The sequence below is a fragment of the Glossina fuscipes genome, unplaced genomic scaffold (assembly GCF_014805625.2).
Source record: "Glossina fuscipes isolate IAEA_lab_2018 unplaced genomic scaffold, Yale_Gfus_2 0, whole genome shotgun sequence".
Classification (NCBI taxonomy): Eukaryota; Metazoa; Arthropoda; class Insecta; order Diptera; family Glossinidae; genus Glossina; species Glossina fuscipes.
Window position 1 is genome coordinate 26,939,038 of NW_023998414.1, and position 26,724 is coordinate 26,965,761.

The 26,724-nt window shown below is 34.0% G+C and overlaps 1 protein-coding gene across 1 annotated transcript in view; it reads right to left on the reverse strand.

The window, feature by feature from the left end:
• Positions 1-19,992: 19,992 nt before the first annotated feature.
• Positions 19,993-26,724, reverse strand: part of LOC119635745 — a 119,901-nt gene continuing 113,169 nt past the window's right edge. Inside the window, exon 7 of the mRNA XM_038030778.1 lies at positions 19,993-20,359. Coding sequence (XP_037886706.1) covers positions 20,211-20,359 — 149 coding nt within the window. The 3' untranslated portion in view covers positions 19,993-20,210. The remainder of the gene's footprint in view (positions 20,360-26,724) is intronic.

Consider the following 26,724-nt stretch of genomic DNA (forward strand, 5'->3'; position numbering starts at 1 on the left):
CTTGCAGCAGAGTAGACGAAATTGTACGAAATATATTTTGAAAAGTTTTTTTTTTTTATTGTATTTAACTGTTTTGTTAAACCGTGGCGACCAACTGTTCCGAAGCGGCGGTTTCGCAGAAGAGTAGATGGATCAACGAACAGACAGATATTTTTAGGTGAAATACAAGTTTGAAACTGTCTAAGAATTTGTACATTTTACGGGGCTTTTACGACTTGCTCCTGCGGGTTATAAAGGTATTGAAAAACAAAACATAAACTTGTGATACATTATGACATTAAGTAGGCGTGGTCAATTTTTCCCATTATGTACAGCTGTTGCAGTTATAGTTTATGAGTAAAGAGCAAAAAGCTAATTGAAAAGCAGAGGTGCTCTCATTTCGCGTGCTACTGTGGGCATTTCCTATGACTTAATTAGCCCATTTTCTATATCAACCTGCATGCAAGAAGTTCAAATGTATCTACCGATACATAAAGCCGATAGCTTCATTTTTTTTTTTGCGGCTAAGAGAATGCTTACACAGACGGATATGCTTAAATCGGGTCAGCATTTGATATGGTGGCCAAGAATGTATGAACTTGTGGTCTGAGCCGAAACATATTCAATAACAATTCAATTTGTCTTTGATCTAAAGCGTGAGAGTGTACCAAATGTCATCAAAACATCGCAAAAATTGCGGCATATAAATTGAAAAAGAGAAAACAAGACCGACAGATGGACAGACAAGCTTAGGATCGGTATAATTAGCGGTGAATCTATTTGCAACTGTTTTGGCCGTTGCACATTTCCGCACAAATTTAATTTAACCTTCTATCACTCGTGGTGTAGGGTATCATACAAGTAGTTTTTTTATATCCTTTTCTTTATAATTTTTTTAGTAACTCATTGTGTTTACTTTCGATAATGCAGTGTACATCAGTTAAATGTCAATGATTGCATGTGGGACAAAGATTTCATTTTCCGATTTGAATTCTTGCAAGTGTGAATATCGGTAAATCGACTTAAAAACCTAAAACATAAAAGTTGGTGCCTACTTTAGGGAGTCGGCTAAATGTGTTTATTTTGGTAGTACAATGGCATGGACAAAGAAAGCAGCGTTCACATTTCGGTGGTGTAGTCTAGTATGAAATATCTGAACGGACTTAACAAAGGTTTACTTTCGCTTTAGGGAATTCACATAAAAGATGTGAATTAAATTTTACGTAATTCATTTCATTTGAGATATTATTAAGATACATCTTTGGTAGATACTGAAATATTTGATGATAAAATGCTATTTCACAATACCTGAGTGTAACAATATTATCATTTTATATTGTAATATTGGCTTAATTTATGTTTGTCTCTTCGCTTACCCGATGATTTACTGCGTTTACTGTTTCTCTTAAAAAAGCAAAAGTTACGCATATATACATAACACATAAATAAACTTTCTTACCTTAAAAACATGGTTCGCTGCACTCTCCCCGTAAGGCATATTTTAAGTGCGTTAAACGTTTGTGCGATGCCTAGAAATGCGCATCAAGGTGACAAATGGCGTGATTCTTAAAAGTTATACCCGCTTTACACGTTATAAGGCATTTTTTCCTGTGGGCTTTGCGGGACTTGAGAAAGTTATTCTACCAATGAAACTGATATCGTAACATTTTCTTCTGACCAAAATTGATAAAAATTCGATACGCATTGTTTTTCGTTTTATGATTAGTGATCGCAAAGTTAAGATATATATACCCTTTCATTGAAAACTGACTTTAAATCCGACTAAATTAAATTAAGAAAAATTTGAAAATTAAAAAGCGATCTATCAGCATTGATTTTACATTAGGCCCTACTCGGATGCTACTCGTTGAAATTGCTAATGTCAAGGATGCTGTACGTATCTATGCTGTATGCGACATACTATTGTATTTTACATTTTTGTTTTTATAAATTTAAATACGCCATGTGGTAAATTTACTTACAATCAGTTGTTATATATATCAATCTTGGAATCGGTTAGTGATCAATTATACGGTAGGATAGTTACGTTGTCGTAGAATACCCCGTTTTTGCAGATTGGTTTGAGCGTAGAGAAATAATAAAAAACGTTCTAAGCGAAATATAAATTTTTTATTATACCCCTTCACCAAAGTATTAGGGGTATATTCACATTGTCAACACGTTTGCAACGCCCAGAAAGAAGCATCAGAAAGTATATATATATATTCTTGATCAGCATCAAATTCGAAATAGACTTAAGCATGTCCGTCTGTCCGTCACACAAAAATGAAATTGTCGACTTCAAATTTGGCAGAAACATGTGAGGTCTTTCCATGCAGTTTGGTATTGAAAATGGGCCAAATCGGTCATAGGAAACGTTCACAGTAGCATGTAAAATGTTTTTCTGCTCTTTAGTCATGAACTATATCAGATAAACGTTCGAAAATTTGGATGCATATTCTACGAGTGATGCTGTAGTGCCTATATAAAAATCAGAAAAGTTGGCCACGCCTACTCAATATCTATCTGTCTGCCTACGCAACTGTGTAGTATTTGTGTTAAACATTCTCCCGTTAGCGAAAATGATGATGATGCCCCCTATAAAATTTGCAAAAGAATTTTGAAGTCCACATGCCTATGCGGCAAAAGCTTTTATTTTGGAAATAGAAAAAATCAGCTCTGTCCATGACGTATTGCAAAGCAAGAAAATTTGTTTTTTCTTTTACTTTTTTCGTCTTTCTCAGGATAAAGGTGATGGGTGTAAAAGATTCGCTTACGACCCGAATATAATTTGCTTATTTGTTATTGTTATTTTCGAAAAGTTTTCATTATCATTAAGTCATAGCTGCCATAATGTTGTTACGACGCTAATGATAATGAAAAATATGCGCAAAATATTTTCCCTTAAGTAAGGGATTCCCGATGAATGAGACGGTAGGTGTCGAAAGAGACGCTATCATAAAGCTGTACTTATTGTTCTATGTAAAATTTCTATTTGCATTAAACGACGGCATACTTTGTTGTTTATTTATTACTACACGGAATAAGTTGAAATTTATAACCATAGACCATAACATTAACGATGTATTATGTAAGTTTATGAAGATTAGGTTATTAAGCAGAAGAGAAATTGTATTTGGCTGCGGCCGAATCTCGCATACCACACATCATGAAAATCTGTTACGCCCCACGCTTTTATTTATTGTCATAGAAAAGTGATAAGGGATCAAATTTATCCTTCACATTTCGCTTCACCAAAAGCTAATGTTAAGAATCAATTAATCTACCATGTCGTGAAGTCACACACACACACACACACACACAATTAATTTAGAATTAACATATTTAGCTTTTCTTTGCCATGTGCCCTCCAAGTCGTTTTATTTCAAGTCCATATCGCTGCTGGTATTAAGAAAAAAAGTAATCCATCCGGTCGTGGGATTCATCAGATATATGTACAAATTAGTTAGACGAAAAGACATGGCTTAATCAATTCAGAATTTTTAATGCTGATCAAGAATATGTATGCTTTGTAGCATCTCTGAAGCTTCCTTTTGCGCGTTGCGAACCTTATGACAAACGAGTGTACGCCCCATGCTTCAGTGGTGGGTAGAAAAACAATACATAAAATTTACTTACGAACTTTCAACAAATTCACTTTCTTTCAATGTCACAGCACAGACGGACAGATATGCAAAAATACATCATTTCAAAACCTTAATAGCTTCAATTTAAACCGATTAGATGTACAGACTACCGTTAATAACCTTAAGGTGGAACATTAAAAAAGAACAAAAGCAAAAGTATCCCTCCATCAAAAAAGAAACTTCTCCTATTTGGAGTTATCATTAAGCCCTACTCAATTAAAGTGAACATCATGATTAATTAAGATCTCTGTTGGTCGTGAATGTTAACCACTTTTCATATTTTCCAGAATGTTCGCAGTCTTCGCAGCGTTCGGTGCTTTTCAAGATATCTACATCTATTGCTACTGCTTAACCACTAGAGCAAGAACATGATGCCTGATGGCTGTGTCTGATGGGACCAATAGGATGTGGTCTGTTAAAGTTTTGTGAAAGTCTTGCGCAAGTCTTATATTATTAGTGCACGTTACTGATAGCAATAACAGAAAAATCAACATAAAAGCAGTTTTTTCCATCTCAACCGTCCATGCATCCACATTGCAAAATCGATTCGTGAAACGTTGGAAGCACTCAGCAGCTAGAGAGTGCTAGTCCCTGGCTACCGGGCTCAAGTTCTTTCCCTTGCCACTTGCTGGCATCAATGCGTCACGCATTTGTTAAGCCATGCTTTGATTCGTACATTGATCTGAAAGAACGAACTCAATGAATGGCTCGCAGCACTATTGCAAAATTTTTCAAGACGTGGCATCTGGAAAAATGCTTCGAATAAAATAAATTTTTTATATTGTTTTTATACTATAAACCTGCATTTTCTATACAATAATTCCGGTTTCATATATATATATATATATATATATATGTATAACTATGTATAGTAGCAGGAGATAAAGTAAACAATAATTTTATGAATTAAGTCTTGCCTTTGCTTTCATTAAAAAACGAAAGTCACCATTATTTATGTAGACAAAGTTTTGAAGACATGTCTTCAACGGATGGACAGATAGAGAGTCTTCTCTTTATTCCGAATTTCATGCTTATGAAAAATGACTACATTGTATGAATATTTCTCGACGCAACCGAAAATGTTGCTAACACTAAGAATTCATTTATAGCATGCATATATTAAATTTGCGAGAATCGAATGTTGCTACACCAACCCTATCCCTATCCCTGATGTACGCAAATAACGTATGGAGCCTCTATAAAGCATCACATTATTATATATTATATATAGTTCGTCGCAGAGTTCTTATAAACTTTGGTCCAAAGTGTATAGCACACTTTATAGGTGAGAATAGCGCGATAATGTTGCTTCGCGGGGCATAGTTATAGCGATAATCTTCAATAATCCGAAATGAAATAATTTGGTATCAAATTTGACGTCTCAACGGTTATTAGATCACTTCACATAGAAGTCCCATTGCGCTGATGGCGAGATGATCGCTGCTTTTTAAACGTACACACACAAGAGTGTCAATACAGGTTTTTCGCTACAGGCTTTTCCCCAGTCCCGCAGACTAAATTTAAATTTAAATTAATTTGATGTTAAATTTGCTACAATTACATGTTAGATCATTATTTTGTACCAATTTCCATTATTCGATATTAAAAAGTAAATCTTATTGTCTTACCTTTGACAAAGATGTTTATGGCTAGCTGGTTAGGTAAGAAGTCAGTCCAGTCTGTGTTCGCGGATTCTCAAATCTCAAGTACGGCAGAATTTACTTTGGTCACTTTTGATAATAAATGGCGGAACTTTTTTAAATCATTTGCAGCGTTACATGCATCCGCACAAACTTACGCATAGATGATGAGATTACCTCTCCGTTCTTATGTACAAAAGGCTAAAAGGCCACGATAGGCTAACGATAAATTTAACCTTTCTTTGAATTAAAGAAAATCATTAACATATACACATACATACACACAAACATTGCATATATGTTTATAGAAAAGTACACACATGTCTATAAAGTATAACTGTCATCAACATCCTTATTGCTCTTTATATGAAAAGTGAAATGAAAACTTTTTCAACCGTAAATAACAATGAGAGGGAAAAAGTATAAATTTATGCGTGCGCTTATGAAGTCTGAATAACAAACTGGTTCAAGGTCAACAAAGAAGGAGACGACGAGCAAGAAAACTACATTCTGCTTAGAATGAAGCTTACCCCGCGCTCATACACTTTAACTAATGTATATAAAATTATCAGTTGACCTGTCGGAAATTTATGTTTTGTTTTTCTTTTCTTTTTTTTTTTGTTCTTTGCATTTTTAGAGGTCAGTGGTTCTTTAATAGCTTAATTTAATATCAATTGTAGTGTGTTTCTTGTGTTAGCATATTTCCGTGATTTGTGGAAAAATAGATATATATATATATATATATATATATCAAATCACTACGGTCTGATATGCATATAGCGACACAGCCGACAGACACATATTATTGCTAGATGGTAATAGTCATTAATGTACACAGAATGAAATTTCATGACATGGCGAGCATTAGTTTACAAGTTACAGTTATTTTAGTGAGACTAATTAGTTTCGGTCACTTTAGACGGCTTTCACCGATTACTGTCCACCCGGACCTGGCCACTAATTTAACTCGAAAGTGTAGCGATTAATCCATGTTACAGCCATTGGCGCATATATCGCATGAAAAAATCCTTTTTAATTCGCCCAACTAGAAGCCAACGGATTGCTTGTTATATTGCAACTACTGTCGATTGCAGTTTGTTAATTAAAATCTAGCATTTTTGGCAAATTTTCTAAATATGCCGGGAGTGTAAGTTTGTGGTGATTTATTGAAAATCGAATATGACACTCAGCAAAGATCTATAAAATATATTTTACTTTATGTACTTAATGCAAAAGGATATATAAGGATGTATATATCGACATAATTATATACAAATACATTCTATGTGTGTATATGTGCGAGTGTTTTCTGTTGCAATTTTTTAATTATTTCAACGCCTCTACTTAATGAAATCATTCATTGCGTTATATAAATTGTAACGCATTATACGAATGCTTAGAAATATTTTTGAGTGTTTTTGAATGCAATGGAAAAATCGGTATATCTCTCCATATCCTCTCTTCTTACCGATACATTAATTTATGAACATATATTTGAAAGAAAAAGAATTATTATCATAATCGTGAGCATAAGTCTTGTCATCGAAAATCACTTCATATCATTAGATTTATTCACAAAATATGTTATTCTTGAGTACTTCTTTTAAAGTCATTGCGTTTGTTTCAAGCAAAGCAAGTTGTCGCGATTGCCCGTTTCTTCAATACTCTATACCACTTGATCTAATCCAATTATTCCTTTATGTCCGTGATAGTGTACCAGAAACTATACCTAGTGTCCATGTACGCCTTGTCTAACGGCACAGTTTTCATGGGAACTTTTGTCTGAACTGACGTAGTCCTGATTTAGTAAATTTATTCTTCTTCTTATTATTTTTCATCTATTTTCGTCATAAAATATTCAAAGTTAGTCTAAAGGCTTAATATTTATGGAAATCCTTATGTTGCGAGCTTTCCAGAAAGCGCACGTCCCAGATCCAAATTTCCTACAAATAATTTTTCTGTCAAGCAATTATTGTTATGAATCAATAATTAGTCTCTTTTCCTTTAAAGAGTAACTTTTCATAGGAACGGTTATGTGGAAAAGTGTACAAAACATGAGTCTAAACGATGTAAATTTATCACATGAACTCAGTATGTTTGTTGTTGAGAAATTTTGCATATTACAAATTCTTTTTTCATATTATGATTATTTCGAAATAAGAAGACCTTACATGTAGAGTAATCGTAAGAATCCATTTTCAATAGGTCTCGCCTTTAAGTCAAACACATGAGCGGACCGATTTTGTCAAAATATCTCAAAAATTGCGATTAATGCGATGTTGAATATAAAACATTGATTGAGCTGACCGATGTACAAAAAAAATGTAGAAAATGATAGCGCATCGTGCAATGTTCTAACTATACGTTCTCTTGCCACTGATGAAGAATATGCTTCTGCAGGCATTTGTACTAATGTTCGTTTTTACCCATCATCGTTGCATATTTCTTGGCGACATCTTTATTTTTGTGAACGGGACAATATTCATTACAGGTAGGGATGGTGGGATGGACATGCTTAGGTGGATTCCAAATTTGATACTGATCAGGAATATTCTGGGTCATATATATAAAAAGGTCTCTGTGGTTTTTTTGGTTTCCTTTTGAGTTTCTTTATGTAATCTGCCCATTTTCCGTTGCAAAATTTTATCGACTTTTTCAGTGACTGGCCGATCAGAGCGAGATGCATAGTTAACATCGAAATTTTTGGGAACGGAATCGGAGCAAACGACTCGTAGGAGTTGCGTTCACCACTCACAGCATTCTCACCATACAATTCACTATATCCATTGACTGTGGGAAATTGAAAACAAAATAAAAAAATGCAATGAATTTTAATTAAATTTAACAATAATTCAACAATTACGTGATTTTTTGTCCCATCGTTTCTCTTTCATTTCAATTATAAACTAATACACATATGCACTCGAACATGTGCTCAATATGTCAGCTAAGACTAGGAATTAAAAGCCATTCATAAAACTGATACACACACACATAACATGTCTATAACAAACATTTATCATATTTTATCAGTAAATTTTAATAAAACTAACCGATTGCAATACATACATACATATATTCACGTAAAAATGATAGCAGAATAGATGAATAGTTTTCTTAACGCAATATTTATGAATAGAAAGGTAACATACTACACAACAAAAACATTTTGCAATAAAGCGACGATCTCAGGTTTAATTGAGAAGATAAGAACAACATGTAAATGAAAAATGACTATCATTAATTCTCGATATCTGTATATGTTACATACATTTGATATCCTGCACGAAAGAGTTAAAAAAGTATTTTCTAAAATATATCGAAAAGACATTGCATCCACGTTTTGATTGAATTCGAAGAGATATCATTTCTTCTGTCCGAAATATCACTATACGTTTTCATTCATCTCCTCATGTCCAAAAATATGATATAATGCGTTGCCGTAGAAAAGAAGAAAAAAAACACTGAAATAATTGAAAATTTCTTAACTTTTTTAAATTGAAAATTTGCACTCAGCAGATGTTGCATCGTATTACAGTGTATTTCTAGAAGCAAGAGCAACCCTTCAACTAGCAAGTAAGATCCATCGACGAACAAACGATTATAAGGGACAAGCTCTTTGATCATTGGTTCATTGTTATATATATTTGATGCTTGCGTTAATTTTGATCATTTTTTCACTTGAAAAAGGCATTTATTGAGAAAAATTGCTACAATATATATATGGTATGCATATATATATATATATATATTAATGAACAACGTTTTCTCTCATCTTTCTGACAATGTTGATCCATTTTCGCACCTCTTCCGCATTTCGAAACCGTGTGCCAGTCAAACCATATAATGCCGACTTGAACAAGCGGTAATCAGAACTTGCTATGTCTGGTGAGTATATAGGGTGAGGTAGAACTTCCCGTTCAAGCTGTAAAAATGGATTCTTGATAACTTTTGTAACGTGTGGTCGAACGTTGTCATGCAAGAAGATGTCTTTGCTTTAGTTAACTGCTGTTGTTAGTCATTCTAGTGCTTTCTAGTACATCGCTCAATTTGTTCAAGTGACATCGGTAGACATCCGCGGCAACAGTTTCATTCGGTTTTAGTAACTTGTAATACACTACACCATAGTGATCCCACCACCATACGCATAGCAAAACTTTATGGCCACAAATATTTCGCTTGGGTGTCAATGTGTCTTGGACTAACCCATGACTTTTCCACGCTTGTGATTGATCCATTTTTCATCGCCAGTCACAATACGCCACCAGAAAATCCTCTTTTTTTTTTTTTTGCCTGACAAACAATGAAACCATGACGTTGAACCGTCAGTCAATTCGTATGGTAGCCATTATCCTTCCTTTTAGATCCTTCCTATCGCATGTGAACGTCTAGAAACAGTTGACTCATCAATCGCTAAGCTATTTGAAAGTTCTTTGATGAGTGTTTTGGTGCGTTTTCAGGCAATAAGTTTTGCAAGTCATTATATTTGAATTTTTTTTGATGGTCTAGGGCTGTTCTTTGTCTTCACCCTAAGCTTTTGGACTTCGGCAGCACATTTCTGCAAATCGATAAACAACAAAATGATGGGCAATTTTGCCCATTTTTATACGGATACTGTAGAATCACCTATCGAATATACAAAATGTCATTGTTGTAGTTTATCATCTTCGTTTGGTCTTGGCTCAGTTTGTGTTGGACTGTTGGAATAATCGTTTCATCCAATTTCGCCCATTTGCAATACTAAGCAAAAGCTTCCAATGTTTTTCCCAAATTTAAAACTGACTTCTCCGCTTTTGCGGTTAGGAGAATTTTTACCACCGACTTTGCATAGGTGGAAGGACGGACAGGAAGAATATAAATACAATTTATGGCATCTCCGAAGTTTCCTCCTGGGTGTTGCAAGCGTTCTGATAAAATAAATCTCCTCCTTCCGCGGTAGGTATAAAAATAATTTCTAACGTCATCTTAAATCGCAAAATTTTATTCGATCAGATATTAAATGGGAATCGTGGAAATACTGAAACTCTGCTTGTGTACCTTTTCACTAACTTTTTTCACTTCGATGACAAAAAAAATACATTTTCGTTTGTTTGCATTTTGTATGACTTCCGTCATCGCTTTCGCTAGGGTAATTCGTGCTGGGCTCAGTTTTTGAGCAGTCGATGTCAAATACTCTCTCATATATATTCCCTGTATAGGCTGTCAAGTCGCTATTCGAATTTTTATTCTAGTCGCATTTAAATTGTATGAGGAAGGGTTCGGACCTTTCTAGCTTTATCCAGCGCATTTTAAGCCAATTTACTGGAAATCCTGTAACTGTTTCAATAAAAGAGAGGAAAAAGGAGTACAGGATATGAAAGCCAGTTGAACGATAAATTTTCTCAGTATATCGCGGCGATTTCGAATAGTCATTTGATACGATTAGTCTCACCTCTTGCTTCGGCTTTCTGACTTTGGTATCGGGCTCGGGTTTGCTTCTGCGATTGTAAAAGCCAAACAATTACAGATGGGAGCTAATATTACTCGAAATTGCCGTGCAGTGTAGGTCAAATACGTTGGCCACGTGAAATGACAATTTCCGTTTATCCTCTTTTCGGCTGTTCTTATCCTACCTTTTGATTTTGTGAGAGAGAAATTTTGTGCCCAACAGTTAGTGTTGCCACCTTTGCATCTTTTTTATGTTCTCGCATAAAGTTTGTCTGCTTTATCTGAGCAGGAAATCTTTGTTCTTCTCCTTTTGCCTCGCCCACAAGGCCCGAGATACGGTTAGTTCTTAGCTGACAATTTCTGTAATAGCCCTTTTCATGCTCTCTGTATCGTTTCACTTTATCTTCGCAAAAAGGCGAAGTCTTTGTACTTATGATGGCAATATTGTTTCCTTCCATTTTATCCGGCATGTGAACTTTCGTTCTGTCTTCCTTTGGCAGTAGTCACGAACAGAATGTCTGGTTAGCTAGCATCCGCTTTCACTTTGCTATTTTCGGCAGTCATCTCATTTTTTCGCATTTACTTTCACGGTGGTTGTAACGCAAATAACTGTTCAATAATTTGCCAACTGCTCTTTCGTACGCCTGAGAGTTAGTTTCTGAATCAACTTTATTTAATTGTCTGTCCGTCTGTCTTATCTCTGTGCGATGTTGATGATGTTCGGTCTATATGTTTCCGTTTTTAAGTAATTTTGTTATACTGTCGGGGTTGTCTCAAGGATGAATGCTATTAAAAATGCATTGGACCATTGGATCATTTTTAGCACCATTTTCCATAAAACTCTTTAGTTTTGAAGAAGTCGTTTCTCAGCAAATATCCCTGAGTAATAATCTTTCAGCATAGAAAATGAATTTGAAAAATTTGGGTCAGATAGGTCAATTTCTTTAACTCTCTCCATTATAGTGACTTCTATCAAAAGTACGACTTTCTGCCTCAAAACAATCCATTTTGTAATATTTCATGATTAAAATTGGTCCCTAATCAAAATTTGACATAGATATTATCGGTTCAAATTTGATCCTACATAGGTCTACTTTTTGGACCCTAGCCCACACATTCTGATGAATATTTAGCCAATCTATCGCAATAAAGTCTAACTTTAAATACTTAATGGCGAAAATAGGCAAAGAATAGTGGGGTCTTTGATAAGAAAATCGATTTTGTTAAATTAGGATTACGTCAGCTTCTTCCATGGGAGAGGGGTATGCTTTTTGGTATTTTATCGCGATAATAAATGAAGAATTGTATTAGGCGGAATGAAGTCGGGTATTAAAAAGTCGCAAATGCTTGATTATACTTTTTTTGCTCCTTTTAGATGGATGCTGTTCCCTTAACGTTACATATTCTGACTCGTTTTCTTTAGTAACTTGCGATGTGATATCCCTTGGTAGTTGTTCTGTAATGACAACGACAGAAAACTAATCAAATACGCAATACACAATCAGCATATAAGATAATGTACCAAGTATGCACATTTATGTGAGTGTAATGATGCAATTTCAAGTATGCGAACTCACTAACGGAGACGGTAATATAATATATAAAATACGGGTATAGACAATTGTCGGCGAAGTAATACATATACGTGTGATAATGAATAAAGGACCGGATATTCTAAAGTACACTTTGCTCTGTTTTTACATGAAATTTATATTCTAAAAAAGTCGTGTAAAAAGAATCGAGCACCGTGAGCAGTATGTTGACAAATAATGAAATTATATTCGGTCGTGACCGAATCTTTTATACCCATCACCATCTCTCCTAAACAAGGCAAAAAAAGTAAAAGATTTCAATTTTCATGCTCTATGATATCGAGTGGGCGAGGCGGGGTTTCCTTTTATTTTTTAAATAAAGATACGTGAGCGTTGTAGGCGTGTTTTTTTTGGAATGTTTTCCAAATGCTTTTGCAAATTTGTAAACGATATCTTCATTTTTGCGAAAGAGAAAATACTTAACACGGATACTACGTAGTTGGGCAGACGGACAGCTGGACAGGTGAACCGAAGGACATTCTTGGGTGCGTTTTAAATTTGAAATTGCCCAAGAATTTGTACATGTGGTTTTTGAAGCCTTTTTTCCGCGCCTTATAAAGGTATTGAAAAAGAAATTAAATTTTAACATAATACAATATTGCATGGGTGTGGTCAGTTATTCCCATTTTTGTACAGGTATTGCCGTATCATCCACAGAATATGCATTCAAATTTTTGTGCATTTATCTGCCTTAGTTCATGCGTAATACGCAAAAAAACGAATTTCCAGTCCTTTTAAAAAACCGAGGTGTTCTCAGTTTACGTGGTGCTGTTGGTGTTTCCTTCGCCCGATTTAGCCCATTTTCAATACCAATCTGTGGTGCAAGAACTTCCAATATTTTTGCCAAATGTGTAGTCGTTAGTTTCATTTTTGCGGCCAGGGGAATGTTTACAATAGGTACTGCACAGTTGGACAGATGGACAGATGGGCAAGACGGCCAGGCGAGAGGGAAGGGTAGGGACGGTGTGTTTGATGAAGCCCGTCTTAATTGGAATTTACAATAATCCGAATAAATATTGATTTGATGATGGGCAAATAAAATTTTCTATCGTTCGAGTAATCGAATGCAAACCTATTGTAAATAAATATAATGTTTATTTAATTCAATTTAATTCAGTTTAATTCAGTTTTGCTTTTTTTCTTTTATTTTTTCGGTATGGATTTATTAAAATAAAATATGCAAGAGCTGGTCATGCATGCACATACTGATAAATTAATATTGATTTTATTTTATTATTAGTTTTTTACTTAATTGCAAGGTTTATCAAAATTCTCTACAAATATATTTTCGCGTACGAGGATAGCATGAGAATTTTATATAAAATTTATTAAAAATTTTATTATGTCTTATAAAATAATAAGCATTCAAATTTATTTCTGTCGTTTCGTTAATTACTTCTGTTTTGTCTTTTGATTACATACGGTTTCAATGTCTCATTATATATGTCTTCGACAGTGTCTTAAATAATTAAACGTGAACGTGAGAAATTCATAGCTAACATCGCAAATGTTTATTAATGACACGCGATCAACGAATTACGTCACATAAAAGAAATGAAAATTCCCAAGAGATGTTAGTTATTTGGTCGTATGTCTCTAATAATTAAACGTGAATATCTGCATGGAAACTTAACCTCATGATGTCAGCTGATGTACGGGTTGTTTATGCGCGAGAGTGCCTCTCCCCGCGACAATGAAAGCTAGGGTTCGTGCATTACAACTGAACTACTAGATTGATTTTAAATGTACGGCCAATAAACCCACTCTGGGGAATGTTCAAGCCTATCATCAGCTCTAATTATTCGTTTTAGTGAATGCAATGAATGAAAACCACAGTCACCACAACATTCCACGTAGGGTCGTATCCAGCAGTTAGCATTCACTATCGCAACTACAAGATTCCCTCCCTTGTCGTGTGCAAAGCAACAGCTTTCTCCTAACCATTCAAATCCATTTCTTAATAATTTTCTCTTCCATCGAACCAAAAGCGCTACATGATCTTCGCTATGTGTTGTTCTTTTTTTTTTTTTTTAGATTAATCGCATTAGCATAGAGCACTATATGCAATCTATTTTGCACGGCTCAATCCTAATCAAATCCGTGTCATTTACCGGAGGAGTGTGACCATGGCAGGTTTCAGTTTTTTTTTTTGTTTTTTTTTTTGTTTTCAATTCACGTAAGCCCTTGGATCCCATGATTTGGGAATGGAAAAGTTTCAGCACAAATCTGGAAATGATAACTTCAATTGACCGATAAGACATACATACAAACACTTTCCATTGAAGTGCGTTTTATATATCGAGCAGCGTGCACATGAACAGTGCCGGATAAGTTTCATGCTGAACCGGTCTCTGCTTAAATTAAGCACAATTGTCACATTTTTAAGTAAATGCTTGCGACAGTCTTTAATATTTTTTATGGAAATATATTGAAATGTTTGATTTGTTGTAAACAGAACAGATCCGCTATATGTTTTTGTACGCAAGTTTTCGACAAAGATTTCTACCATAATTCAAAAAAAATCTAGTCAAGCATAGCAAAAAGGCTTATTTGGATCGCATTGTAAAACATGAGATAAAAGCGCTCAAATGCGTCATTTTCGGAATACATCCCCATGATGACATGTCACAGTAAATATACTGACCGAGAAAAGATTATAAATTTTCAATTTGTCTTCATTTTGACGAAGACAAAGTAGACAAGGCAAGCATTGCAATACAAAGCAAATATGAAATAAATTTTTGAAAAAAAAAGAAAAAAAAAAAGAAGAAAACATTTACGACTAAATAGAGAATAATCGTAAAAATCTCCACATGATGTAAATAATTTACAGCATATTATAGAATGCATTAAAGCAAACAAGAATAATGTGAAAAAGTTATGGGACCAATTTTGACCACTCGCCGCTTAAAGACCATTTTTCCATCTTGTGAAACGCATCCCCATATGAATGCGCGGTCGATTGCGTGCAACATTTTTTTTCACATGCCACTTGTACATATTGTAATATATATATATATATATAACGAAACAATAAATTTTGTAGAGAAGTGGAAAAATGATTTCGTTTCGATAAACACACTGTGCTAGGTTGAGGTTGAAATTAACGGCGATAGCAAATGGCCCAAGGGGACGAGGAGTTGAACAAAATAATATGAATAAATAAACATCAGACCCTGTACGGCTACAGATTGTTTTAAGAAATTTCGTTACTACATTTGTAATCGTTACGTACGCGATATAATAGTCAAGTGTAACGCCACTCTTTAGCGATGCATACATATAAAAAAATATATGAATATGATAGTTTTTTTGGCGCCGGCTTGCTGGTGTCATCAGATTGTAAAGTGAAGCATTAAAAAATAAATTTCATTGCTGAGCGGAAAGCATGCATGCGTAGGATATGGAGTGGGGCGCCACAGTCGTCGAAAGGGATAGAAAATTCAAATTTTTAGTACAAAATCGTCTGAAATGAAATACAAATTGAATTCGGCAAGTCGAATTTGTATAACCTCGCCCCTGTTTGGTGGCTGTTTAACAATTATTGGCCTTTAATATACATAGGATATGTTGAAGAGTTTCTAAATTAAGAAAATGCACGATGCGTACGTTATTTTGGAAAATGAGTGATAATTATATTCTAGTATGCAATATAGAAATAACGGACTTAACCTGCGATCGAGATGCTCTTTGTTCACGTTAGTTATCGCGGTTTTTGTATAAAATCGCTCACCAATAAAATGGTATGATGTGGATGCTTCTGTCGCTAGGTTAATAGTTTGTGGAGATTAGGCGACCGTAAATTTGGAATAACTTGACCGGCAACAAATGCGATGATCTCGTCCTAGGAGTGTTATTATACCTTTGCGTGAAGTGGATTATTTAGGCTGTGTTATCCCTTGGATATCAACTAAATAATTCCAAAATAATGACTTGAAGGTTTTGTCGAAAGAAACGAACGCTATTCAAGAACATGGATAAACTTCCTAAGGAGTGAGCACAAGCATCTGTTATTTCTTCGATTGAATTCGAATAGTTTCAGAATTCTTCAGCACGTTCATAAACACCTTTCCTTCGATATACCTCTTCCACTATTGTTAGAAAAACTGAAAATCATCAGTCAGTGAATGTAATTACGGTTAATAAGATTTCTTCGCTTTAAAATAAAAAAAACACTATAGCCTTACACTATCGTACGGTTATTTATATGACTACTTTTCAAGATAAGACATTGTACGGAAAATGATCGAATGAGTGGTGTGATCGGAATCGCTTTCAACAGCGTTCGACGTTCGTTGGGCCAAAACAGGCCAATGCATAATATCTTGAAAAGTGCCGCCTGTAGTTTGCAGTTAGATGGACAGAAAGCAGATAGACCGACAGACAGGCGCACAAACAAACATATACCGATTCAAAAAATGATTCAGAAAATGATTCTGAATCGATCAGTATAATAAAAGGTGGGTTTATCCTAAGCCTTCCTGCGTATTACCTTACATCCTCATTAACTTAATATACCCCTAATATATAGCATCTTCTGCTTGAATCCTATAACTCCGAGAGAGGGAAAACTTTCTTTACACTTCAACAATTCGAAGAGGAAATCTTTCAAGAAAAGTTCAATATATTATTGCTAATATCTAATAACCCATAGAAGATATAGTCTTGAAATTATGTAGAGAAATTTTAGCCGAGTAGTCAAAGGGTCGTGACTAACAACTCGGTAGTCGCGGATTCAAATCTCAAATGCCATGCAGCTTGCAACGCAGGCATCTTTTCACAATAAGTTACTGTATGGGGAGCGGTTGAAAAGTTGGACGATCGAAATCATTTTCAATAGCGTTGATGCTTTATTCAAAGCACGCCAGTGCCTCAAATTTCATACAAAATTATAGGTTCACCTCAAATCCTTCTGTAGCACAATTGGTGTAGGGAGACAATAAGTGTTAAAATTAAAAGGTTTTTTATTTGTTTTTTATAGTTTCCAGTCAATATCGTACGACACCTTGTTTAGACTGCATATTTGACCTGGCATAGCATAATATAGATTGCAGTGCCGAACTATGATTTCAATTTCAAAATAGAAAATTCGAGTTTTTCGATAAAGGCTATGTGACAGTAGATGCCAGACGGCTGCGCATGCGTCCTTTCCTTTATTAAAGTGTGATTCTCTAATAGCCAGTTTCTGCTGTGGAATTTCCGCAATGACTATGAAAATGGGCAACTAATCGACTCTTTTCGTATACACAGCATTTACATTAAGCAGCAAGATTTTCCCTGATCTCAAGCTAAAAGCTATTCAGTGGCTTTTAGAGATTCTATCCAAAACAATTTCTATACTTGTGGAGTTTCACTAAAATGCTTCAATATTGCCAGGGATGAAAGAATGACTGACTAATTTCTCTTCACAGTAATTATACGCTTTATTTATTTTCTTTTATGAATCCTGTCATTTATTCTATCTGCAGTTGCCGAACTAGTACGTAGCGTTCTCCGCCTTATCTATTTTCATTTTACTATTCTCATCAGATTTTTATACATAACTTAAGATACTGCTTAGCTTGCATTTACCCGAAGGGCGGGTTTCAACGAAAGAACCGATTATTGTATCCTTACACTGGATGGCTTGAACTGACTACCGGCGTGAGATATCAAAACAAAAACGTTACGACTATTGCATCAGCGTGTAGGTCTGCTCAAGCGTCCTTTTATGGCAAACAAAATGTTTTTACAGTTTCTCCGAGTCTTGTCCTATAACGATTGCTTATCCCAATTAAGTGGGTCGTACTACAAATCCAAATAAGAATGGGTTAAATAAATTGCCCTGTGCCGTCGAAATTTTTCAAATCATTTGCGTATAACGTAATCTTATCATATTTATTTTACTTTACTGTACGTTCCCCTAGACGTAAAGTACTAAAAATTCAACTTTCTTAGTACATAAAACTTGATATTTATGAAGATATTTAGAGGGGGTTACTGCGGCTGATTTTTATGTTAAACTGTCATTATGAAGCGATTATTCACCATCAAGTATGAAAAATTAGCATTTTTTTTGGCCGTACGAAGACAGTGCTAAGAAAATCGGTCGATTGATTAAAATATTTTTACTTATTGTAAATACTCTTATGTAAGAATTTTTCAAATTCTTCTTTCTTTGTAGGGCAAATGGAGGTGACATTGCCTATTTCGCTTCGGCTTCGGGTATGAACAAACTTCGTGTATTGAACAAGCAGATAAGCTTTATGAAACGATTCCGAATCGATCGGTATTCCTACAGATGGGTCCTTCTCGGTGTGTTATACACATCCGCACGAATTTAATATACTCTGCGCTATTTGTGATATGCGCATGAATTATATGTATGCGACCAAACCAAGCTTCAACTTTGGTACTTACATTCTTGACAGCTATTTAGAGGGGTTGCAATCGACCCACGTCGCTTGCCTTCGTTTCGCGACTTTGATTAGATAAGTAAGAACACATGACATCATAATTGTTTAAAATAATTTTTACTATTTATTGAGACTCTTTTATGCGTATATATGCAGATGTTTGTATACTTATTTATTTATGTAGGTTTTTTTTATATAATTATTTCAGACAGTGTAAAATATAGAATATGTTTTTTTGTTGTTGTTGTTGTTTTTTCTTGATTTTTTTTTTTTTTATTCATTCAATTCATTTTTGTTTCTTTTCTTTTTAAGATGCAAAAAGAATATATATGTATATATGTGTATATGAATTTCTTTCAATTTTTGTTCCTTCTATAAAGAATTATCATCCTTTAATTTGAAGCCAGCAACTAACAAAAATACGAATTTTACGGTACAACTATATAATATTAATATTATTTACACTTAAAGTACATAAGATATTCATTATGTTTTCATTACATATATACATATACATGTATATTTGGATACATTTATTAAGTGACACTTAATATATTTAAACATATATGCATACAAAAGCATACATATATTATGTATGTATGTATGTATGTATGTACTTTTTACTTTTAATAGTAAAGCTATTTGCCATTGCCGTTGGGCACTAAGCTCTCTTTCAAAGAATTTCCTCTTTTCATATTTCTTAGTCACATTCCATATATAACAGGGAATAGCGAAAGAGTTACAATGAGTATAGTGCCCTTAGAATTTAAAATGAAAAAATTTTCTGGTTTTTCTTGGTTTTTTTAATTTTTCAAAAAATAAAATATTTTTAGTTAAACCGTTTTTCACTTACTTTTCTTCTATCTTAAACTTTAAATGTTGTTTGTCATAATTGTACTTAATTGTATTTGAGTGATATATATATATATATATATATATATATAAATATATATATTTATTATATATACGTAATTGATCCACATGTTAAATATTTTTATACGATTTTGTAGGTCTTGAAGGAAAGAAGATTAATTAGAATAATAATATGTTTGGTGAACTTAATAATTAAAATTTGTTCGTCTCTATATAAAATTTTTTAACGAGAGTAATTTTATATTTTAATTCAATAGATATTTAATATCATAAAAAATGTGCAATTACGTAAGGATTTGTAATTTTATAAGGATGTGTATATAAGAAGAAGATTAAAAAACTTATTTAAAAACTACTTTGAAAAGTGTATAGAAAAAGAAAAAAAAGAAAAAACAAATATTTGATTAATAAATAGAGTTTCATTTAGAGATTAAAAAAAAAAAAAAAAAGACCAAAAATATTTAAGTTAACAATTTTTAGTTAAGTAATCAATTAACTGCTCTTTTTTTTTATTTAGAATCATTTTGTTTTTGGCAAGACTTAAGAAGAGATTTTTCGCTTAGCACTTAATCCAGCCAATTATTAAAATATTATTAAAAATATTCTTGTTTAGATATTTACCCATTTATGTGATTAGTAAATAAATTTATAGTAACTTTAAACCTGTTCTGCTGATTCATCTAACACCATCGAATGTAAATCCATGGCTGAGCGAGTCTTACGCGGTGGTCTTGGTATTAGAAACCGATTGGGACTTGGGCCAACAAAAACCGAATTTTGTCGTGGCCGATTATGGCCAATAAAACCTTGAATTATAAATATTAATCAAATACAAAAAAAAAACAAAAAAAAACAAAGAATTAACAAGAGTTATTTAGAAGTGCTGTTAAAGAATCTTAAAATGAAATGATATAAATTATAGATGGCGCTGGTCTATCAATTATGATAAAATATGTATATATTCGCTTTTAAAATTGCAAGCTGACGAAAACTATGCATACGTAAAGCGTTCCACGAATTACACACCTTTTGGTGAAAGTGTTTTACTGAAAGACAAGAAAATTTGTGCATATTTTTTGGCGAAAGTGATTCATTTAAAGAAAAGAAAATTTTCAATGTTTATCTATTGAAGAAAAAGATGATGCAATCATATTGAATATGAATGGAAAATAATAATAATATGTCAGGGTTGACCTAATTTAGAAACGTTTATACTGTATGATATTTAATTACGGTAGCTTTGTATACTTCCTACATATATATTGTTTATAATTGTTTGTCGTGTAGGTGTTACCCCATACGAATCGAAAAAAAAAATATTACAGTTCTACGTTGTCGAATCTCCTATACCCACTACTTTTGCAGCACACTACGTATGTCTATAGGGTCCAACCGATGATATTACACAACGTACCTATTATCACTATTATTATTATTATTATTATAAATTTAGCCAGAGAATAAGGTCTAAAAAGACTAAAGTCTTAAAGCACTAGCCATCTAAGGCTTTCGGCTTTATTAAAAACTCTTACCGCTCTTGAGATTTGAACCCACGACCAATTAAGAGTTGCTAGTCGAGACTCTTGCCTACGCGGCCACTCAGGCGGATTGGACATATCTAACACTAGACTATTAAGTCAACCACATACTTTCACGGCAAATAAACATTAGTTACGCGAGCGAAGTAATTTGCGAGAGTCTTGCGACCGTAATGATGAATTGATTAACAACGGACTATGACCACGGCAAAAATAGACGCTACTCATTGAACTTTACTCTAAAAGTGTTGTTGTATAGAACTTTGGAATTTTTGACCGGCCAGAAAGAATCTAAACGCGTAAGTCAATGTTAAGAGTGAACCTTTCATATATCATTCTTTCATAGACTAATTAATTATTGATATAGACGAGGTAAGGGAAGCAAACTAAATTTGGTTTTTTATTTTTGTTTTTTTTTTTTCGTTCATATATGTGCACTTGAAACTAAAGCTTCATATCATTTATAGATAGTAGCTGGGTATGTCGCAGCTGTGGAACAATAGTCGAGATTATATACGTAAGTTGCAATTAAATTACTTGCGATGTATTGAAAGCAGCTATTGCTCATAATTATGAATGCTCGCAGCCGGCCGCTATTCGCTTGCTTTGCAAACATTTGATACGCTGTGATGTCAAAATTTATAGAATCGAGATCAGTGAGAATAAGCGAATTCTGTGGCATGTAGAATGTTTAAAATAATAAAAAAAAAAAATTGTTTGGTTTAATGGGTCATTAATGTTCGCTCTAACACGAATAGATTTTCTAAGATTTATTCTGAAAATTTTTCAAAATCAAGGAATAAAGCTGGAAAAAAAACCTATATTTAATGTTGGCAAAATTTAATTTTCTTCTACAATAACACATCATTACATCATTACAACGGACACGTTTTCTTATTCATCGTTTTCTCTAAAAATGTGTAGAATAAGATAATTACTTGGACTACATTATCTAATTTCATCTTAAACAAATATTTGCACATCGACTGCAGTTTGACACAATAACAAAAAAAAAAAAAAAAATAGAAGAAAAAATGCTCTCTGCGGTGTCAAATGTCATCGTATGTTTATTCAATTACTTTATATGTTTACCTTCTTCTGAAGGCAATAAATTAAGCATAAGAATGATAGAAATTTTAATTTCTTTCTCTTATGCATAGATAATTAAATGCCAACATCTTGGTAAAAATAAGAGCTAATAAAATCTCAGGGACTTTTCATGTTTCTGCTATCAATAACAGTAGCAGCGCTGTTAATTAGCAACCATTTAACTGCTTGCTCTTTCGTCCTCTTTAAAAAGAAATGTTGTTACAATTCTATAAACAACTCGAGGCCAAAGTCGACTATGATTTTTTTAGTGCGCTTTTTTTTTTTTTTTAATGACCAACCAGTCAAGGGATGTGACCGGGAAGGAATATAGAAGGAATGGGATGAAGAAAGGGAGTGGAGTTTTTTTTATGTTCGACACGAAAATGTCCTATTGAGGGATTTACACTTATCCCGAATGTACCCGTACACACAAGCACAACTCAGCCCACATTACGCCGATGCTCAAGAGTATCGAGAGTTCTAGATACAGTTTCGTCACCCATGAGCACCAGAGGTTTTCGCTGTATGCGGTCGAGGGCCTCCAAAAAAAGTTTGGAAACCTCCGTCCGATAAAGACGGTGTAAGTTACACGGATATCGGCTGCAGTGAACTATTTTTTGCACCGGTTTAAAAACCTAATCCCTATGGGGCGTCTTTTGACACTTCGAACAAATGTTCCGTTCGACGAACATTATTTTGTATTCTCATGCCTAGAACATCAAGGATTACCGATTCTTCTACATTGAGACCACAAGACCAGTGTATCATTAAAGTTTACCTTATTTACGCAACCCCATTCAGATATTTTAATGGGGTCCCGGTTTGTCCTGCATATCGCTGTTGCATGGTCTTTTACTAAAGGAAAACGAACGGCACAAGTTGCTTTGGCTTGCAGTGCGACCCAATTGTGCACACAAGGTCATTAGTGAACATCAGGAAAAGAGTTGGGGAAATAATAGATCCTTCTGGTGCATTTGCATGTAAATAGAATTCATTTAAAGAATAGCCGTCGATAACAGCTCTTATCGGACGGAAGAAACTCGATCTGAGTCGAGCGAACATGCTATCGACACATATTCCTAGACTGTTTAGTTTAGCAGGTTACTTTGGTCGATGGGGTTGAGACGTCAAACTTTAAATGCTTCTTCTCTGGACCTGACATCTGGACATCTTCGCAAGTCTGTTAAACCAGCAGTTTTCGCCACTTTTGAAGTGGATATGTTCATTTTTGCGACCAGGAGCATGGTTATAACAGGCATTACGTAGACGGAGAGACGGACATGTTTAAATTGATCCACGATTTAATACTGATCAAGAATACGTATGCGGAGCCTTTGATAATTTCTCTTGGCGTTGCAAACGTTTTGACAACATGACTACACCCTTCATTTATGGGCGATGTGTGTAAAAACTGTGCGTTTTCATGTGACCAGAATTTTGTTTTTTTGGATTTTTTATTTTCAATTTTAATTGTATGCTGTGGAATACGCATACGTTTCCTTTCTTTAATTTGCTGTATACTTATTTCATTTCCTGCTTTAACGCACGAAACATACTTTCCTTTTAAAAAGTGTATGCGTTTATGTTGGTAAACTTTAAGTGCAGGAAATAATTGCAAGACATCTTTTAAACGCGATCGTATTCAACTATAAGTGCTCCTACGACTAAAGACAAATTATCCTCATTAGGATAGAATAGAGTTACACAAGGTTAAATAAACAATAATAAGCAACACCTTATAAGATATATATATGCTTGAACGTCAGGCGGATTGAAGTCAATGCAAGCAGCTCAGTCTCTTAGTTCGTCTGCATGAATTTTACACAACATATTCAAGAAAAATAAGCCAAAAACATTATAGTCGGGCAACGTCGAACATTGAATATTCTACACCACTTGGCTTGGTACAGTTATTCACTTGTTTTGGTGACAATATATCAAAAAGTGTAGACTACTTTCAAGCATAGCTAAAATTTTTACGAAAGCTCGAGCATTAGAAGTTTAGATAAGAGTTTGCTTTTCGTGATAATGCCCATATATGTTCGGGTTCAAACAAATAGAACCATGTGACCCAAATTCGCTAACGTCAATTTTTTGGCTCAATTCATTTTCATCATAATATATTAAAAAATTAAGCATATTTTCGAAAGGCTTCTTAATGATGAGATATCTTATATGAAGTGGAGCCAAGAAATAGACCGATGTGGTTCAAATTATAATTATTGTGATTAACTTTTGTATTCTACTACTATTATGAATAAAGTTTCAACAATTAAATCTTTTTAGCATATAAGTGCTGACCTTGCATAAGAATCCTTATATGCGATAGTATCTAAAAAAACTTACGTTCATTGTCCAAATTCGGTAAGGTTGGTGTTTTCGGTAATTTAATATTATGAGCCAATTTTCATCAAGAAATATTGAAAATAAGTCTTTTTTGCCACATAAAAATTCAATTCTCGTATAATCGATTATATGAGGGAGAGTTCAAAAAAAATTGCCCCAGCTATTTAAAAGTTTTCACACCAATTTAGAATGCCGAAATACTATGCCTTAGACACTTTTGCCAAGAAATTTTGAAAATTGTAAGTGTGAAGTGATCGAAAAAGTGGACCGATCCGAAACATTTTCAATAGCGTTCGTCCTTGCATCAAAACCCGTCACTATACCAAATTTCATCAAAATATTGCAAAAATTGTAACTTGAACACAAATTTAGATTGACAAACATCAGGCGGACAGACGGACAGGCAGGCTTAGATCAAATCAGATTATGATTTTGAATTAATCGGTATAATAAAAGATGGGTGTATCTTAAGCACCTCTGCGTGTTACATACGACCGCATTAACTGAACATACTCTGTACCACAAGTATGGTAAATTGTAAAAATCCTTCCCTCGGACTAATATAACTTTTAAAATTCGGAAGAGAAAACAACAAAAAAAAAAAAAAAACAGAAGAAATTCTTGTAATTTTTATTAAATCTCTCGACTCTGGTTAGTAGCTAAGGTTCAGTTGAACTTTTTTACTTCTTTCCACACGTTTACGTTTTTCAGTATATAATTTGGACTCGAAATCTCACTGTGCGACAAAAAACCGACGTAATTATCTTAATTTAAAACTTAACGATTACATTATATGTAACAGTAAACGAATGGCGCACTTAACGCAGATACTTATGCGTGCCAATATTGTTAAATGTGTGCATGAATATTATAAGTTTCACGTCCAAATGATAGACTTTACACATCTTATACGAAACTTAATTACATTTTTATATCCATCACCGGATGGATGGGCGGTATATTCATTTTATCGAAACGTTTACAACGCCCAAAAGAAAGCTTCAGAGACTCTATAAAGTACATATATTGTTGATTAGCGTGAAATTCTGAATTGATTAAGCCATGTACGTCCGTCTGTCTTTCTGTGTGGTGTTTGTTCTTGGCACTCTCCTGATCGCAAAAATGGAGATAACGACTTTAAATTTTGCTAGAAACGATGATAGTTTTTGCACGCAGATTGGATTTTGAAAACGGGTTCAAATTGGTCAGAGCAGAAGCCCGCAGTGGTGACTAAATGTCGAACGTAGCTTCGTTTCTCTTGTGGGTTTTCGTTCGTCACCTAGAAATTGAAAAAGTTAGAAGGTTGAATTTTTCCACATTTGCTTTACGAAACACTATACTCTTTACGTACAAACATGGAAAAAATCGGTCATGCCCATATAAAGTTACAAGAGATGAAATTTTATTTTTGGCATTTTTTTTTAGGTTCCACGCTTATTTATCTATCATAAGGCAAAGAAGATAGAATGCTTAAAATTATTTTATACATTCGTCAAATGAAGATATATTATCTGATCTGATTAGCTAAAATTGGGTTAATTCTAATTCTAAAGTAAGTATGGTGGATACCACGACCTGGTTCATTAAATTTTTCTTAAAATACCGACGATATGGGTTTCAAATAAAAGGACTTGGAGAGTAGAGGAATGCGAAAAGCAAAGCGGTGGGTTTGCGATGTTCGGCCCTCAACGAATATAATTTTCTTGCTGGCTATAATTAATTTAGTTAAGCAGACCCCATTGTTTGTCTGAAAACAAAATAATACGGGATAGCGACGTAGAGTTTTTTTTTGTACCCTACACCACCTGTATTACAAGGGCGCATTAAGTTTGTGAGGATGTATACTATACCCAGAAGAACTTGGGGTAGATCTGCCTTTTAAGAAACCGATTGCTTCAGAGTCACTTTCTAAATACACTTAAGGTTATGCGTAAGTTTGTCCCACTGTCCGGCTTGTTTTCTTGTGTTCAACTTACTGATCACAATTTTTGAGATATTTTGATGAAATTTGGTACACCGACTTGTTTTAGCCAAGGGATGAATGCTAATGAATGCTGGTTCGGATTGAACCAGTTTTTCGACTGCTTCCCGTATAATATCGTATTAATTGTATTAAGTGGAGTAATCTAGGATATTTATTGGCGGGCCTGTGACGTATTTATAAAATTCAATTTTTGAATATTAATTTTTCAATTTTT